Source organism: Lutra lutra, chromosome 7 (assembly GCF_902655055.1).
Source record: "Lutra lutra chromosome 7, mLutLut1.2, whole genome shotgun sequence".
Taxonomy (NCBI): domain Eukaryota; kingdom Metazoa; phylum Chordata; class Mammalia; order Carnivora; family Mustelidae; genus Lutra; species Lutra lutra.
The window spans coordinates 138197271-138216297 of record NC_062284.1 but is presented as its reverse complement, the minus strand read 5'-3'; the positions used below and the strand labels follow the sequence as shown (position 1 = coordinate 138216297).

The window sequence follows — 19027 nt, the reverse complement described above, 5'->3', positions numbered from 1 at the left end:
GGACCCAGTCGTGAGGCCCCCGCCACCTGCAAGGAGGGGGCTGGGAAGTATAGTTTGGCTATGTGCCCAAGAGGAAAAGGAAACAGAGTTTGGCAAACACATGCTAGTCTGTCCCAGGACGTGTGGCTGCCCGGTTCATTGGCTGTCAGGACCCAGTGGAGACGTCCCTCGTTAATGAACATCTCTCTCTATTTGCAAAGCAGACATCTGCAAGGAAGCTGTGATCAGTTTTACGCAGAAGAGTGGTCTGGCTTCAAATGAGCTTGGTTTAGAACAAGTTAAAGAATTTTTTTTTTAATTGTGGGACTTATCACAACCTTTAATAGACTGCTATTTCCCAGTCCTCTTTTGAGAGGCCTTTGAAAACTAGTAGTCTACAGAATGTGGTTCAGAAAACACTGCCTTAGAAGTTAACTCAGTATTCAGAGGACAGAATACTTTCACGAAAACACTCGTGTAAAAAAAAAAAAAATCACCAAAATATAGCAGAGTTCAGTCCCCCAAGGATCTCGGTGTCAGGAGTTTCCTGAGGTGAGCCTCCATGCTGTGTGTGAAGAGAATATTTCTCTACCTTTTTTTCCTTTTTTTTTTTTCTTCCTTCCCTCCTTCTCTCCTCCTCTACATCCATCCTTGTAGAACTGTCAGGACAGGGTCCCCATCTTACTATCCATGGCTGAGTGTCGTTGTTGCTGTCTGCGTCCTGGAGGGCCGCGTGAATGATCCATGCGGGGCTCCTTCAGTCCCCATCTCACCTTCAGCTGGACACGTCAGGGCGGTCCGCCTGGACTGGTCATGTCACCCTGGTCTGTCCATCTGGGGAGATGTGAAAAATCCCTTTCCCAGGCTTGGGTTTTTATGACTGGCTGGCGTCATCCGTCATCATAAAAGTGGACTGAGGTTTAATGTTGAGGTTAGACAGAATCGCTCGCGGAGAAAAACTAGAGCGGCTTTCTTTTTTATTTCTATATATATATATATATATATATATATAGCTTAAAACTTAATTTGGTGTGTAATTGGGACTAGCTCTGTGGAGCCCTGGGTTATGTGTTTTGGAGCAGCTGAGAAGCAGGGGCATGGCGGGGCAGGACGTGGTATGTTAATTGGTGGCCTCTGGGACCTGTGAGAGAATTGGATTTGAGTCCCCAGTTAGAATGAGCTTGGCAGTTTTATTTGAGTCTCTAGTGGTACAAACTGGGAAGACCACTGGTTTGCACCAGCTCGAGCAGGTTGCTGGTAGTCTCCGGTCTGCGATGCCCCTGGGCGCGTCCCCCGCCTGCATGAGGGACAGAGGCCAGCAGGCGGGAGCCAGAGAGAGGGTGACCCAGCTCGGCCAGCTCTGGCCTGCCACTTCTCTGCACACTTAGGCAATAGTAAGTTGCGTGCTGCTGGGCCTGTGGTCCCAAGGAGGTTTTTGCATTTTACTACCAAAGTCTTGATAAAAGGAACTCAGGTCAGAGCAAACATTCAGGGAGGAAAAACAAAGGAAATTAAATGCAAAATCAGTGCGGGTGCAAAACCACATGGAGGCCTTGGCTTTAATACCACCAGAGCCGGTGGGGGGAAGTGGCCCCCAGGAGTCGGAACCAAGGAATGCTGGCCTGGTGTTCCTGAAGCCTGGCCCCTCTCTCCTGTTGAAAAAGAAATTGCCGTTTAATTTGTTTCTGAGTTTTATTTCTCAAGTGAACCAGCATGGGGCCATGTAATGAGCTTGTGTTTCTGAGAGGTGTTGAAAGACGGGAAAGGAGCAAAACCATGGCCAGACGGGGTGGCCGAGAGCTCCTGGGGGTCCAGCAGCAGCAGGACCGGGGGCCAGAGGGGATCTGCCGAAGCACTGGCTTCTCTGGGTGCTTCTGGGGGTGGGGGTGGGAGGGACATGTCCTTGCATGGGCTGCTGGCAGTCCACGGGGAGACCAGAGAGAGGGAGCTGTCTCTCTGTCTCTGTTTAAGATCCTCCGGCCAGCCCGAGCCGACGGAGGAGGGTGGCACAGGCGATGTGAGCCAAGGAGGACACTTCAAATGAGAGCGGGTCTGAGCCATGGATAAAAAGAAGAATATTTGGCAGGAATGGGAGTATCTGTGTAAGCCTCTCAGGAGGCTGCTGGTAGAAGGCTTTCTGGATCAGATTATTACCAGAGGAAGCCCTAGAGATTGTCCCCGGTGGGGGCTGCAGCTATTCCCTGGAGCTGAGATGGCCATCTGTCCCATGCCTGACGGATGGGAGCGGGCACATGCTAGGAACTCACCCCTGCGCCAAACAGAAGTAAGGATAGGAAGGTGTGGGGCCCTCCCACCACCCTGCCTGCCCCTGGACAGAGAGGGGTGGGTGACTCTCCCACTGGAGACAGGCAGAGCCCACCAGCCATAGCCAGGGTAGCAATGCCCCTTAGCCAGATGCCCTTGCTGTCCCAGTCCTGGGTATTTGACCCCATGCGCCCCCCACTGCCACTGCTATCCCCTCCTAAGCGCTGACCTGACCGAAAGGAACGGCCTCCACGACCTCCAGGTTGACTTGTAAAAAGGAGCTTGTGTCCCAGACTTGCTAAAGGACTAAAGGATACAGGAGCACGTGTGCCCATGAGAGCCGTGAATGGTGAGGACGGGCAGGTCTGGTTCCCGAGCTGCGTCACATGCCAGGAGGTGAGCAGTAATGGGGACAGCTGGGTTTCCACAGTGCCGCGTGCCCTGCTCTGGGCCGAACCCTTTGAATGCTGTGCCCCGTGGAAGGCCCATCGTCACTGCCACTGCCCCTGCCCCCGTCTGTCCCCTCCTGCACCCTCTCCACAGCTGCCTGATGACCTGAAGAGTCACTGCCGTGCATCACACACACACACATACACACACACACACACACACACACACACACACACACACACACACAAACAACCCACGCTGTGGGAAAGCCCTTCTGCAATGGCTAAGACCTTCACGACCACATGACGTAGGTATCATGAGCCCCATTCTATGGATGGGTAAACAGAGTCTCTCCGGGAAGATACCAGCAGACCTCTCGTTTGGTGGAGCTTTTCTTTGTACTCTTGTGGCAGGAAGGCTGAGACAGGAGCCGGCTCGGGGGGTCCCATAGGCAACCTTCTCACCCTGAGCGCTGTTGACATTCAGGGCTGGATAATCTGTCCTGTGGTAGGGGCCATCCTGAGCATGCTAGGGTGTGGAGCTGCATCCCTGGCCTCAAGCCGCTAGATGCCGGTCGAACCCTCTGCTCCATGACAATCAAAACGTCCCCAGATGCTGTCAGGTGTCCCACGGGGACAGAGGCACCCCCCCCCCCGCCGCCTCCTGAGCACCGCTGGCTAGGAGCCAGGCCTATGAGGGGACGTCAGCCGATATAGGGCCTGCCCAGCGTGGGGAGTAGGGCCAGGGTCACAGGAAAGCCAGAGGACTTCCTGGAGGTGGGTGTGGAGCACTGAGCCCAGCAGCCTGGCTGAGGAGGAAAGCGATGAGGCCTCAGCCTGCCTGTCTGCCTCCTGCCTCTCGCCAGGCAGTGCCTCTGACGCTGGAAAGAAACACTCCCGGCTGACACGGCTGAATGGACATTGCAGAGTGAAGGCCGCCTGTGGAAATTCGGGTCTGCAGTCCTTCTGGTAAATTCTGGTTCATCTGTTGGAGAGTCAGAGAGGTGTATGAATTCAGGACTAAAGCCACTCTCAGGGAGAGCCCTTTGGACAATGAAGGCACAAGAAATACCATTTTTTTTTTTGCCTGTTGCTGGAAGACAACCTGTGTCCCCTATCTTTGGTCTCCGGTGCCACCTATGTACCAGGCTCCGGACGGCCTGTTCCTTCCATGCCTGGCGACAGGTCTGGTGCACGCCAGACACCACCTGAACAGAACCAAGGGATTGTGCCAATTGTCTCTTCTCAGTTAGATCCAGGTTCTCAAAGTGTGCCACGTGGTCACCCAGCAAGCTGATTAAATGCAAGTGCCCAGGCCCAGGCCCCAGAAAGAGCGAGTCGGGAGGTCTTGGATGGTGTCCAGGAATAGCAAGTTAACTGTCACCCTGGAAGGTCTTGGTGTGAGTCATCTGTGGGCCATACTTTGAGAAACACCGAGGTATTTGCTGATCCCATTAAAGTTGAGTACATGAGTATCTTCGTGCTTTAGCTGTGTGTGTGTGTGTGTGTGTGTGTGTGTGTGTCAGTGTGCACACACATGGTTCTAGAAGGATAATCAATAAATTATCAATAGTGGTGATCTCTGGATGTAATAAGATTTCAACAACAGATTTTAGATCTGTTTCTCTATGCTTTCCTGTATTTTAATTTTCTTATTACGAGCTTGTGCTTATAGACAGATAAACCATCAGGCCTTTCTCATGGGTGAGGAAGAGCAGAGATATTACAGAGGAAATGTTAGAGAGGAAGTAGTTTTAAGGGAAGTGTGGACATAGGGAAAGAAGGCTACAGTATGAATCTATTTTCACTCCCAAGCCAACATCCCTCTCTCTGTGGTTCCCAACTCCTGAACGGGCCGCCAGTGGCCTGAAAAGGGAGAAAGGTCACATTTTGGAATTGCCTATTCTTTTTTTTTTTTTTTTTTTTTTAGAGAGAGAGAGAGAGCATGTGTGCATGTGGGTGAGATAGGATAGAGGGAGAGAATCCCAAGCAGGCTCTGTTCAACCTCAAGACCCTAAAATTATGACCTGAGCCGAAATCAGGAGTCAGACACTTGACCGACTGAGCCACCCAGGCACCCCTGAAACTGTCTATTCTTGGCAAAGCAGGGGGCTAGAGTCACGCCGGGCAGGGGGGGGCGGGGTACTCAGAACGGTGGCTTTGTGCCCAAAGCTTGGGCTTCCCTTTCTGCCTTTCTCCCGTGGGTCCCGGGGCTGGCAAGCTCCTCCTCCTCCTCCAGCCTGCCCCACACTGGGGCACCCGGGGCAGCCAGGCAGGCCCGGAGATGGTGCTTTTATAGCTCTGTTATTGCTCTGCTGTTTCCCGGCACCCCCACTCTGGGCCCCACAAACACTCTGTGAAAAGGCCAGACCCCTTCCAGAGAAATCGCTCCCTACACCTTTACAACGTGATAGGTGCGGAGGAAAAAAGGGGCCACGGGATTTATGGAAACTATATAAAGTTTATGGAGTCTTGGCAGGCCAGCAGTAGAAAGAGTCTGTGGGGTGGGGTAGGGTATCTCGAAATGGAGAAGGTCATGAAAGATCGTCAGACTTTGGTGCCGAGACGGCAGACGGAATACTACGGGTCCCGGGTGCGCCGTGTGACCGTGAGGCCCGGGCAGGTGGCCCTCCCTTAGCAGCTGCTGGTGGAGCCTTGTGGGGGTGATGCCTTTGAATCTTCGCCGCATGCCTGTGAGGAAGGCACAGTTTTCCTCCTTCTGTAGAGGGGAGACTGAGGCAAGGGTATGTTGGCTGTCGTGAACTTGCCCAAGGTTGCACAGCTAGTGGTGTGTGGCTCATAGGGGATATTCTGGGGCAGGCTAAATTCGCACAGTCTCTCTCTCCTGTGTATTGAGCAATGTGTCCCAGTTTCAGGTCCAGAAATTATAGTCTCCGTACCCTATTTCAGTTTGGGACTCATCTGTTATTTGTGATTTAGTCGCACGGTCCCCTGGTGTCATCCGTCATCATGTTGCCCTCCTGTGGGTCAGCTTTGCTGTCAAAGCTAATCTGTGCTAAGATTCACCCACGGGCGGTGGCTGGAAGGGAAATGAAGCCTCCCAGAGATTGGTTGTGGGGCAGGGCAGGGCTGGGACACTGCCCTTGCCTGCAGGAGCCCCCCTCCATGTCTCACTTCTACTGTGGGATCCTCTTAGGACCCCTGGAGGAGTACTTCCCCGGGGTGTGAAATTACCTCCTTTCATCCCTATCAGCCCTGGAAACTTGTAATTTATTTTGTCTTCATATGTGCCTTTTAGCTTCCATGTTTTCTCTCCTGCTTAGCTGTGAATTCTTGGGGTGCAGATTCCATGAATGTAGTTTTTTTAAAAATATTTTATTTATTTATTTGTCAGAGAGGGAGACTAAGCACAAGCAGGGGGAACAGCAAGCAGAGGGACAAGCAGGCTCCCTGCCGAGCAAGAGGCCCGATGCGGGACTCGATCTCAGGATGCTGAAATCATGACTTGAGCCAAGGGCAGATACTTAACCGACTGAGCCACCCAGAAGTCCCACCATGAATGTGTTCTTTATCTCTGACTTTGCCCACAGGGTCTGACGTAGTTCCTAGCATGTAATGATCACTCACTAAATATCAGCCAGGAGGATGGAAGGATGGAAGGATGGATGGGTACATGGTGGATGGACGGATGGTTGGATGGATGGATGGATGGATGGATACTTGGTGGGTGGAAAGATGGATGGATGGAAGGATGCATGGTTGGATGGATGGATGGATACATGGTTAGGTGGAAGGAAGGAAGGAAGGAAGGTAGGTTGGATGGATAGATGGAAGTTTGCATGGATGGATGGAAGGATGGATAGATGCATGGATGGATAGATGCATGTTTGGATGGATGGATAGATGGATATGTGGTTGGGTAGAAGGATGGATGGATGGATGGATGGACGGACGGACGGATGGATACATGGTTGGGTGGAAAGATGGGTGGACGGATGGAAGGTTGTATGATTGGATGGATGGATACATGGTTGGATGGATGGATAATTGCAAGGATGAATAGATGGACAGACAGATGGGTGGCTGGATGGATAGATACATGAGGCATACATAGGCTAACAGACACCCACTTCCTCTTTTGTAGCCTTCCACGTAGTTAAACCAACAGTCCAAACCAGGTTCTCTCAGGCTTTCACTGAATGCACTTCTGTTTCAGGGGACGCACTTTGCTCTCTCTGAAGCCATATGGAGAAACCAGCCTGAGTGTTTGAATGTGTGTGTAAATACTTTACAATCCCATAAACTTGTTTAAAGACAGGTGGCGGGGGGAGTATAAACCAGGGCAGCCTTTTGGGAGGGCAATTTAGAAGTAGCTATTAAAATGTTAAATGTGCCCACCACTGCGCCTCTGCAGTTGCACTTTCAGTTGTCAGGCATGAGACATACATTCATACGCTTGTGCCCAAAGAACCCCTCAGAAGGGCACTTACACAAGCATGTGCACTGCCACACTGCTTGTGACACTGAAACACTGGAAACTGCCAAGTGCCATCAACAGAGAAATGGCCACCAAGCTGTGGGACACCCATACCATGTCAAACACTGCAGAGGCAGAAAGGTCCCACGTGGGGCTGGGGGCAGGGCGCACTCCAGTCTTCTGGAAAACCCTGAGTCTCTGTAGCCCCTGGCCCTCAGCAAATGCCCTCCTCCCTCCCTCCCTCCCTCATTTCTATCAACTTCTTTTCCTTTCCTCCTCTTCTACCCACAAAACACAGTTTACTGGAATTAGATCTTTAATTCCTATGCCTGCTTGCTAAGTGACCTTTCCTTACAGAAAAGGAGGAAAATGAGGAAAAAGCAGTTAATGTGCCTAATTACTGTCTGCCGGCTCTTCAGTTAAAAAGATTGAAAGCCACAATATTAAAATTTGATTTATGGGCACCACTATCTACCTAATAATGAGGCTGAGAGGGAAAAAGAACCATGGTGGTTACAGAAAACCCTAGCCCCTTGGCTCCCCCGGGAGATGAATTGCCTCCCATTTTCTTATTGCTAAAGAAACATGGAATGGTTTTAAGCACGTGTGATATGTTCCTCCAATATGTTGAAATCCAGAACTTAGTAATTCCGGAGTCTTCTGGCTCAGACATTTCAAGGAAGCTTCCTGAGGGGCGCGGCAGCCTGAGCTGGGGTGCGGGGGGTGGGGGGTATCCCGGGGTCCCAGGGTCCCAGAGTCCCAGGGCACCAAGCCAGCTAACCCTGCAGAGAAACGCACGGAATCCAGCTGCCGAGTCCCAGCTTGGCTGCGTATTAGCGGTTTGTCCCTCTGTTTCATCATCAGTAAAATGGGAATAACCTGACTGGTTGTGTGATGTTGGGCAGATGCCTCTGTTTTCCTACTGGAAAGAACATGTTCTGTGTGTCTGAATTCGTGGTTATTTATTCTCGTTAAGGGGCTGTGGGGTTGGGCTGGGGGAGAGTGGATTCCAGGTGCCACGTAAGCCGTCTCGGACCCCGTTCCGGGAAGGACTTCCCTTATACAAGGGCACGCTGGGGTCCATCTGCCGTCCGCCTGGAACCCCTCTTGGGAAGAGGAGAGCAGCATTTTGCCTGTATTCTGTTTCACCCAGCTAATGACATTTCTTTGTTTTCAGTCGAAAGGGAAAATGTGCAGAAGAGAACCTTTACGCGATGGGTAAACCTGCATCTAGAGAAGGTAAGTGGGGCTCTTGGCCTTCCGTTCGGTGACCGATTCATCCGTGAGTGTCAGTGCAGGAGCGTGGCGGGAGGGGAGGGGTAGCTCGGTGTTTTTGGCTGTTGCTTTTTCACGCGTTCGTTTAAACATGTGCTGAGTACATTTCACTGCCAAGTGTCCAGCTCTGTGTCGGGAACACGGACGTTAAGACAGGGTTCTGCCCTCGTGGGGTGATCAGTCCAGTTGCAGAAGGAAAGGGTCTGTCTTTAAATAGGAATGAGTGAGCACATGTTTGAAGACATTCACTGTCGAACACCCCAGATGCTTCCATGAACAGAGGGACCTGGGGTGGGGCTAGGGCTGGGCTTCCAGTCCTAGGGGGACAGTAGGGGACCCTCTGTGTGAGCGTCATTTGTAGGTATTTGGATTGATTTATGCAAGAACTCAACACCTTTTAACAAAGCCAAATTCCCTTGTTAATCACAGAACATCGCTACTGACCAGCAATATTACGTGCCCCTTTGGTTGCCTCTGGCTTTGCGCATCACACGTCTCCTTCAATCCCCACGACAACCCTCATTCCCCCTCCTGTTACCAATGAGGGAAGAGGCTTTTGAGACCTGAAATGGTTTTCCTAAAACCAAGAAGGAACCTCTTCCAGTGGCTTCTCCTCTGTATTCAACTTGACGTTCAACTTCTTTTACCCCCTTTTCTTTCTGACACTCTGGGGCCAGGCAATTTGGGATTGCATTTTTGTCTGCAGACTTCTCACACACGGTCACCATAAAACCAAAGCGGCTGTTTCAGCCCCTGAGAAACAGACAGAAGGATGAGCTGCAGAGGAGAGGCCGGTTGGAGAGTGGATAACCAGCCCAGCCCTGAGCCGAGCCGGTGGAAATCTGAGCCCTCTGAGCCCTCCACACACACCAGTTACCCCCGAGGCAGGGAACATTCTAACTTGCCAAGGGCAGGGGGAGGAGAGATGATTTGAAGAGACAGCTGATTCATCAGGCTGCGTTTCCTTCCCATCATTTCTTCTTAAATTCCACTTTGTGGTTCCCCCGATGGATGCAGCCCACTGCACGTTTCCTTATAAAGTTGATCGTGTTCAAGTTTCCCACTTTAGTGAGGTTAGGTGTGTGGATTTTCTTCTTTCCTGTCCTCCGAGAAGATGCAGAGGCAGCTACTGACTGCCCGTAGAGTTAACCCAGAAGAAGGGGTCATAGGGGAAATCTGTGAGATCGCCAAGAAAATAATTGGGGTTTTTCGGAAGTGCAGCTCTTGACCAAGATTCTAATTCGTGCCGTTGACCTTGGGGTCGGTAATGTTTCCCCGAGCAGCCCCTGACCACCCACACCTCTATCCCGCACCTGCACAGTGGGGTCCCCTGGACCCAGGAGGGCTCCCGAACTGCCCAGGATACAAAGTTACAAATCACTTGCCAGTTGTTTCGACTCTTGGTGCATTGCGAAGTGTTATTTTTGGAAAAAAGGAAAACCGTTCCCCCAATCTAAGTTCGCAGGACTCTTAAATTAATGCCTGACGTGTGTTAGCTGGAAATTCCTCCTGGTGGATGGAGGGCAGCCATGGCAGTTTTCTTTCTTTCTTTCTTTCTTAATTGAAAAGTAAATACTGAAAAGGACAGAGCGTAATGCAGCAAATACCCATACACACACTCACCAGCCTCAGGGGAGCCCCCGTCCGCGCCTGTCGGATCAGGGATGGCCTCCTTGGCCAAGGCCCCCGTCCCTTCTTCGGGGCAGGTGGGTCGCCCCGCTCTGAGAATAAATCAGATAACACCTGAAACCCATGCCTAATAAACAGGGCGAAATTAACAGCCATGTTTCCAACCTGGAGACTTTCAAGACCAACCTTTCATGTCAAGGAAACCCGGGAACCGCTCAGGGACCTGGGCTTAACTACAGTTTGAAGGCTGTCAGAGATATTTACGGAGTCTGGGGCTTCTGGAAAAATTCCTTCATTTACCAAAGGAGTTAGATCATGAAGAAAGCCCTGGGGGTGCTGTTTACTCGGCCATACCGATCTCATGAAGCCCGCGGAACATTTGGGGCCCCGGCCGTGTTTTCGCTGGAGCAGGTTCAATGTCTCCCGCTGCTGTCCCGCCGTGTGGCCTCCGGCCAAGGCCCCATTTGCTGCTGCAGAGGCCCTTCCAGATGCTGTCGGTGGAAATTACTCTCCGGGTTCGACGCCCAAGCAAGGCTTGGCCGTGGCCGGGACTGGTACCTGGAAAATTTGTTAGTCCATCTATCAGGGGGTGTTTTGTCCGGGCGTCACGTTTTTCTGCCTCATGTTAGCAGGAATAACATTTCCGTGAGAGTCTCTGTAACCTGATGCCGTCACGTTCCGAGCGGAATGTGCCCAGGGAGCTGTGGGGGTTTGCAAAGAAAATAATTTGCCTGGTGGTTAAAAGGCACTGTTGCCCTAGAAGCAGATCCCTTTTCTGTGCACCTGCAGGAGGAATTGGCCTGTATTTGGACTAACGGGGGGTTAGGGGGCTCATATAAGGGGTAAGGAAATGCCACCTTCCTTCATAAAAAAAGAACACAAGGACTCTCCAAAGCTATCACAGAAAGGAGGCCTTCCCGGAAGGAAAAGGTGCCCAGACCACAGCTCCTCCGTGTTTCCGAGGCTCTGCTTGGACCCCTGAGTCTCTGGCTGGTTTCCAGCCGCCAGCCCCACCCCCCAGTCCTGTGTCCCATGTGAACGGCCCATTCATTGTACCCAGGAGCAGAGCCTACCTGTTGCAATATTGCCAAAAGCCCCACGACCAAAAACTAAACTGAGAATTCAGGCTGAGGTAAGGGTGTATTACAAATGTGCATTTCTAGAGTCTGTTCCCTGCGATTCTGTACGCTAAGTTCTAATCATAGGGCGTTGAAGGACCTGTTATCAAGCTGGTTTGGTCAACAGCAACCTTTCTTCAGGCAAAGTGTTAACCTTGAACCCGAAAGAAAGGCCAGTAAGAGCTGAACCTCTCTGATGAAAGCATGGGGTGCAAGCGATCAGACTCCTTCTCAGCACCCCCAGGTCCCCATAAGACACCCTGAAGCTGTTCTGCTCCAGGCCAGGGTTCCAGGAAAAACATGCTTGGAGATCTGTGTGCTGGGGCCTCTGACTGACAGTTTCCAGGCAGCCCTGGGAGCCCCCAGGCCACACGTCCAGCAAGACTCCTGGTGGACACAGTTCACAGTCGATCTCTCTGCATCCAGGCCCAGAGAGGAAACCCCAGGCAGCCTCCAGCTTTGCCCACCCAGGCCTCCTTCATGCTCCAGATGGTGGGAGCCGAGTTGCCCCAGGGAAGCCTACGTGTGGCTCTAAGACCTCGCAGACCAGGACAGTTGGGCCCAGGGACGTTAAGGAAAATGCCCAAGGCCCAGTTCCTGTTGAGGGTAGAGCCTGGATTTGAACTCAGGAGCTCCCTTGATTCTTAGTGGAACAGGTAAGAGGAGCGTCTTGAGGTTACACTGGTTCTCCAGAAGTCTGGCTTTTGGAGAAGAACCAAGGGAGTGGCGTTCAGAATGCTAATTAACATTTTTATACGATTTAATTAGTTTAATTTGTAATAATGAGCATGGATTACTTTTGTGGCTAAACATAGAAATATACATGAACACTTACGGATAAATCAGCCTTCCAACCTTTGAGTCCCTAACAGGCCTACGAACTTGGTGGGGGTGGGGGGCGGAGAAGGGATTCTCCTCCTGAGCCAGTCTTCCAGTCTGTCCATCCGGCCCCTACTCACCACAGCTGAGTCACACACACTCACCGCCTTCCTGGCTCCCTCCGCCAGGGGTCCCACCACCTCTAGAGTTGGACTGAAGATTGATGAGGGTCAGTTGGTACGTCAGGATGGTCACGTTCGCAGATGGAGCAGTGTGGGAGGCGGGGAATCCCTGTGGACACTGGCACTGAGGCCCAGAGGGTCACTGACTCAGCATTATGCCATTGTGGCGTGGGTCTGGACAGCGCCCGTGGGCAGCCAGTGCATCCTGATGAAGGAACACGACTGATGGTATGAAAGAGCAGATCTGCCCAAACACTGGGGGTGTCACCTAGCCTCTTTGAGCCTCAGTTTCCCCAAATCTAAAGTGAAGGGCTTATACTAGGTAATTTCCTAGAAGTCCTGCTGGAATCATTTTTGAGCCTCCGTTTTCCCAAATCTGAAGTGAAGGGCTTATACTAGGTAATTTCCTGGAAGTCCTGCTAGAATCATTTTAGTCTATGGAGGGCGATAATACCCTTTCTTTCTCCCCTTAAGGAGAAGTGTGGATGTAATGTAATGCGGATGGGGGGTCCCAGATCTCAGGGTCCCAGGGATCTCCAAGGTCCCTTTTGTGATCAGCCCTTTGGTGCCAAGTCTCCACGGTTCACCAGCCCAGGTGTGCCTTCCCCCCGCCCCCAGGGACTGCCTGTACCCAGATTTGGATGCATAGAAGTCTTCCCCTGGGGGAGACCTGCAAGCTCGGGCACAGTTTGGTGAATTACATAGGCCGCTAATCAGCTTCTTTCTTCCGCTTCTTCAACAGTGCAACCCACCTCTAGAAGTTAAAGATTTATTCGTTGATATACAAGATGGCAAAATCCTAATGGCTTTGTTAGAAGTCCTGTCTGGGCGAAATCTGGTACGTATGTCATAGAGGGTCAGGGAGACATCAGAGGCAAAGGAAAACACTGCTGGTTTGTGTTCAGTACACAGCTATATGTGTGCATCCATGCCTGGCCATGCCTGATCCCGTGACCAGAAACTTGGAAGGGTGACATTCCTTTCTCAGTGACCAAGAGTGATACAATCATGGACAGCTAAGCAGCATCTTTTTTTTTTTTTTTTAAGTAAATACACTTCAGTAAGTAAATAAATAAATGCTCAGTATTTTCCGGGAGTCAGCTAAGGGTAAAGATGGAAACTAGATCATTAAACTTTAGCTCTCCAGGCATTATAGTAACTAGCCAAGAATCAGGAAGTTGGAGGAGAAAGTTGGAGGAGAAAGGCATCTTGCCAACCGGATTCCATTACCCGCCTGAGGCTAAAACTACAACTGCTGGCTTCTAGAACCTTCTCTTAAGTATAGTCATTCCGCCTTATCTGCGGAGGATATGTGCCAAGACCCCCAGTGGATGCCTGAAACTGGGAGCAGTACGGAGCCCCGTCTATGCTATGTTTTTTCCAATACACACATCCCTGTGATGAAGTTTAATTTTGAAATTAGGGGGGCGCCTGGGTGGCTCAGTGGGTTAAGCCACTGCCTTCGGCTCAGGTCATGATCTCAGAGTCCTGGGATCGAGCCCCACATCGGGCTCTCTGCTCAGCAGGGAGCCTGCTTCCTCCTCTCTCTCTGCCTGCCTCTCTGCCTGCTTGTGATCTCTCTGTCAAATAAATAAATAAAATCTTTAAAAAAAAAAAAAAAGAAAAAAGAAATTAGGTACAGTGAGAGATTAGCAAGGATAACTAATGATAAAACAGAACAATTCTATCACCACATACGGTCATAGAAATTACATGAACATGAAAAAAATAAGTTAAATTAAAAATAAATTATGTGAATATGAACTCTCCCTCTCTCACAATGCCTTACTGTCCTGTCCTTATCCTTCTCCTCGTGATGATGTCAGATGACATCAAGCCCACGTGGTGAGAGGAAGCGAGGGGAAGTGACGTAGGTCCATGACGTAGCATGAGGCCACTCTGACCCTCTGACCACACATCAGAAGGAGGGTCCTCGGCTTCTGGACTGCAGTCAGCTGAAAGTGAAACCACATATAAGGGGCGAGTGTGATAGGACCATGTTGTACTGAAGCAGCCAAGCTCAAGGGGTCATTCTACTGCGGATCTCCGCCCTGCCTCTCCATGTTGTATGTGTCCGATGTGTACAGGTTGGTCCTTTCTCTCTCCCCTTCCCAGAGCAGGGCTTCTGAACCCCAACACTGTTGGCATTTTGGGTCTGATAGTTCTGCGTCGTGGGGACTGTCCTGGGCATTGCAGGATCTATAACAGCAGCGTTGGTCTCTACCTACTGGATGCCAGTCGTACCCCCAGGGATGACAGCCAAAAATGTCACTTGACATTGCCAGATGTCCACTGAGGGGGTGTGGGGACCCGGCCAAAATGCCAGTGCTGTTGATGTTGAGAAACCATACTCTAGCATTTGATGTGGCCTCTGTTCCCCGTGGCGGCAGAAGAGAAGGCACAGCCATGGTCACAACTCTGCCAGCCTATAGCTTGGCCAGTGCGGACCTCTCCAGATCTATTTCTAATTATAGTTAAAGTCAAGAGCCCATCCTGCTTTCAGATCTACTGTTGCTGGGATCTCATCGTACCCATTTAACCCTTCCCGTCTTCACCTCCCAAAGCAAAACGGGAGATTCCTGTTTGCCACTCCAGGGGGGCTTGCGGAATCTCATAATGAACTCTCACAAGGGATGGACCCACTGCGGTAAAAACAGGGTTCGTTTCCTTAGGGCTGATAATGAGCCAGCAGCACAGTCCCCACAGGCTTCCTGCAAAAGTGTATCCTCCTTCCTTGTTCTGTGGTTCCAGTGACACACACTCCCACTCTGCAGTCCAGGCCACTGGTTGATAGATACCATGTCCTTGGTGGGCCTGTGTTGGGGGGTCTTTGATTCTGGAGCCCAGCTAAGAACTGGCCTCTGCCTGCCCGCTAGCCTGGCTGGCAGGTCCCCGCCGGTGGAGCTGACTCCCACTGGTTTGCCGGGTAACGTTAACCCACCCAACCGGAGGCACTTCCTTGGGATGGTCAACTACCATCCTCAGAGTTTCAGCTTCTACAAGCCTATCTCTCTCTCGCTCTCTGTCTCCCTCTGTCTCTCTCTCTGCCTGTCTGTCCTTCTGCCTCTTTCTCTGACCCGGGACAACTGTCCACAGAGCTCCTGGCAGAAAACAGACACATCTGCTGTTGGCAGGAGGGACTTGCTGGCTGATTTAGCAGCTGTAGGGACACCCTGGCTGGTGTTCCCTGTCTGACAAGACCATCAGCGTGGGGAGGAGAACGCGTCCCTGGAGGTCTCTGGACGGGGGTCGATATCAAAGCTAGGAGCCGGGTCAGAGAGAACAATTTGACAAATCTGTCCCCTGTGTAACCTGCCTAGGTCCTCCCCATTCACCAACTCAAGTGAGTTTAAGTCCCAAGGACCGTACATAAGGGGTGGGTTTCAGCTGCGAGCCCCTAACTGTCTCTTGGGGTTAATGAGAAAGAGACAGCGACACAGGCCCGCCCCACAACACCGCTGCCATGGAGTGCCTCTGCTGGACTCACTACTTGTTTTCTCTGTTCTGTCTTGCAGCTGCAAGACTACAAGTCCTCGTCCCATCGCATTTTCCGGTTGAACAACATAGCGAAAGCACTTAAGTTTTTGGAAGATAGCAACGTAAGTATTTGAAACACATCTTGTTAACACAAGCTTTTCTTGCAGTGAGAAGGACAAGGGCCAGTCACAGGAGAAGCGTGAAAAGGGGACCCTGCTAACACGGCAAAATTTAAATTTAAACATAACAGGATTCCCTCTGGCCAGCCTTCAACTGGACAGATGGTCCCTGACTCCCGCGCCTGCCGTGGCCTGTCCATCCGATGCCATCTCTGCTGGGCACCCAGCCACGGGAAGGGTAGACCAGCAGGCTGGCCCTCTGACTTTAGTATTTCACATTTCCTTCTGTATCCCTTTGAAGCGTGATGCAGCGAGCATGCCACAGTGGGGCACTTCCTCTTAGCAAGGAACTTTCTAGACGGAAGTTAGCTTTTTCTGTGTTTTGGGCTCTGCTTCATGTCCTTCAAAAGTAGGGAGGGGCGGTCTTAGAGGGATGAACTTTCCAGAGCTGCTCTTCCATTAAAGCTTCACCAGGTAGCCTGGGTAGAAATCCCACAGCTTGCCCCACATATCGGAGCATGCAAGAAAACTTCAAGTGTGACGCACGTGGGGTTCTTAATGGTAAGCAGTGGAAGCTGACCTGGGCTGCTGTAAGCAGAAAAGGAATTCGTGGAAGGGCTGCTGAGTGCACTGAGAGTGCCTTACTGGACTGAGGCGTCGGGGAATCCAGGGGTGTGAGGCACCAGGACCATTGCAGAGCCCGCCTCCCCACAGTGTATGGACCCGTGTGCACAATCCACTGTACGGCCCCTGGAATGAACTCTCAGTGTCATACATTCAGATTCAAAGGCCTGGGGGACGCCTGGGTGGCTCAGTTGGTTAAGCCGCTGCCTTCGGCTCAGGTCATGATCCCAGCGTCCTGGGATCGAGTCCCACATCAGGCTCCTTGTTCTGTGGGGAGCCTGCTTCTCCCTCTGCCTCTGCCTGCCACTCTGTCTGCCTGTGCTCGCTCTCTCTCTCTCTCTGACAAATAAATAAATAAAATCTTTAAAAAAAAAAAAAAAAGGCCTGGGCCACCATGCTTGGATCCCGTCCAGGTCCACACTACCATGGGGGAGAGAAAGCCCTTTCCCTTTTGAAGGAGGTGGGCTCCGCCTCCCATACTGTGGGGAAAGCTCCAGATACAGGAGGGAGCTCAGGTGATGGCAGCAAGGAAGCCTGGTACAGTTTACTACAGTGGCTTTCACACAGCCAAAAAGGGGTAGGGCACTCGGGGTGCCTGGGTGGCCCAGTCATTTGCGTAGATGACTCCTTCAGCTCAGGTCGGGATGCTCAGCATGGAGTCTGCTTGGAATTCTTTCTCTCCCTCTGCCCCTCTCACCTCTCCTTCTCTCTCTCTCTCTCAAATAAATAAATAAATAAATCTTTAAAAAAGAAAAGAAAAGGAAGACGGAGACAGCCCAAGTGTCCATCAGCAGATGAGTGGATGAACAAAGTGGGTCTGTCCCCCAGTGGAATATTATTCACCCATGAAAAAGAGTGAAGTACAACATGGTGGACTCTTGAAAACATTGTGCCGTAGGACAGGAGTCAGACACAAAGGACGTTATTCTTTGACTCCATTCATATGAAAAGTCCAACAGTGGGAAATCTTTCAAGACAGAAAATAGGGGCGCCTGGGTCACTCAGTTGGTTAGGCATCCGCCTTCAGCTCAGGTCAAGATCCCAGGGTCCTGAGATCAAGTCCCACATTGGGCTCCCTGCTCAGCGGAGAGCCTGCTTCTCCCTCTCCCTCTGTCTGCTGCTGTTCCTGCTTGTGCTCTCTCTCTGTGTCAAATAAATAAAATCTTAAAAAAAAAAAAAAGAAAATAGATTCATGGCTGCTTAGGGTTGTAGAGGCGTGATAGTTCAAGGGTATGGAGTCTCTTGTTGAGGTGCTGAAAATGTTCTAAAAATTGTGATGACAGGCACGTACCTTCATCAGTATACCAAAAACCACTGACAGATACAGCTTACACGGGTGAGTTGGAACGGAATGTGAGTTACAGCTCAATAAAGCTGTTCTTTTTTTTTTTTTTTTTTAAGACTGACTTATTTAGAGAGAGTAAGAGTGCGCATGCGTGGGGGGAACGGCGGAGGGGGAGAGAGAAACGCAAGCAGACTCCCGGGTGAGTACGGAGCCCAACAGGGGGGCGGGGGGGGGTCAGTCTCACACCCTGAGATCATGACCTGAGCGGAAGTCAAGAGTCAGAGGCTCAACTGACTGAGCCACCCAGGCGCCCCAAGCCATTTTTTTAAAAAGCAGATCACAGGGGCGCCTGGGTGGCTCAGTGGGTTAAGCCGCTGCCTTCGGCTCAGGTCATGATCTCAGGGTCCTGGGATCGAGCCCCGCATAGGGTTCTTTGCTCAGCGGGGAGCCTGCTTCCTCCTCTCTCTCTGACTGCCTCTCTGCCTGCTTGTGATCTCTCTCTGTCAAATAAATAAATAGAATCTTAAATTTAAAAAAAAAAAAAGCAGATCACATTTCATGAAAATGTTTGGCGGGTCCGCGGCGTTGGCTTCACCCTGGCGTCGGCTTCTGTGGTGCTCGGAGCACGGGTCCTGGGCCACACCTGGCGGGCTTCCAGCCCGGGAAAATCAGGCTGGCTCTCCGAGCCTCAGTCCCCAAGTCTGTAAAATGAAAAGTGATAAAAACACAGAAGAGAGAATTGAGAATTGGGTGCGCCCGGCCCGGTGGAGGTCAGCCAAGTGCTGGCCGTGGGCCAGGGTTCCGTGGGCACCTGCTCTGACTTCTTCCCTGCCCCCCACATTTCTGCTTCTGGAAGGGAGCACCGGGCATGACTCTTCTGGGCAGTGTCTCCCCCATTCCCAAAGCGGCTCTTTTTGTGATAACGTAGAGCCTAGGAACAAGTGCCTGGGAGGCTCGTTGCTCTTCCTTCCTGCTGGTCGACCCCCAGCCCTTCCCTGCCCTGTCCGCTGCCCCGAGTTGTTGGGCCTGCAGTGTGGGCAGCGGAGATGGCGGGTCTGCTTCCAACAACCCTTCGGAGCACATTGAACAAGTGTCTTCTGTGGGCCTGGGTTGTGCCCAGGGTTGGGGACACACAGCTGCGTGAGAAGCACACCTGCACCTTCGGGGAGCCTGGGGTCCGGCGGGAGAGGTCTCGCGTGGCCGGCACGCTGCGTGTCGCACCAGGGGCATCCAAAGGAGCCATTATCCCTTCGTGGTTGGCAGAGGGCAGGCAGGGTGGCAGGCTGCGCAGGTAGGACTAGGGAAGCCCACAGCTAAGGCGGGAAGGCCCGGTCTCTGTCATCCTCCGGGGCTGGTCCACCAGCCGACTCAGCTTCTCCCAACAAGGCCGCTCTGGCATTTTTTGGCTTGGGAAGGTTTCCCATAAAA

At 51.7% G+C, this 19027-nt stretch overlaps 1 protein-coding gene across 7 annotated transcripts in view; it reads left to right on the top strand.

The window, feature by feature from the left end:
• CLMN (calmin) overlaps nt 1-19027 on the top strand; it is a 107710-nt gene that overhangs the window by 64942 nt on the left and 23741 nt on the right. For all 7 annotated transcript variants that reach the window (XR_007128642.1, XR_007128643.1, XM_047736997.1 and 4 more), the window contains exons 2-4: nt 8249-8310; nt 12837-12932; nt 15610-15693. Coding sequence is in view for 5 of the 7 variants with exons in the window: in XM_047736997.1 (XP_047592953.1) it covers nt 8249-8310; nt 12837-12932; nt 15610-15693 (242 nt within the window). In the remaining 2 variants the exon portion in view is untranslated. The remainder of the gene's footprint in view (nt 1-8248; nt 8311-12836; nt 12933-15609; nt 15694-19027) is intronic.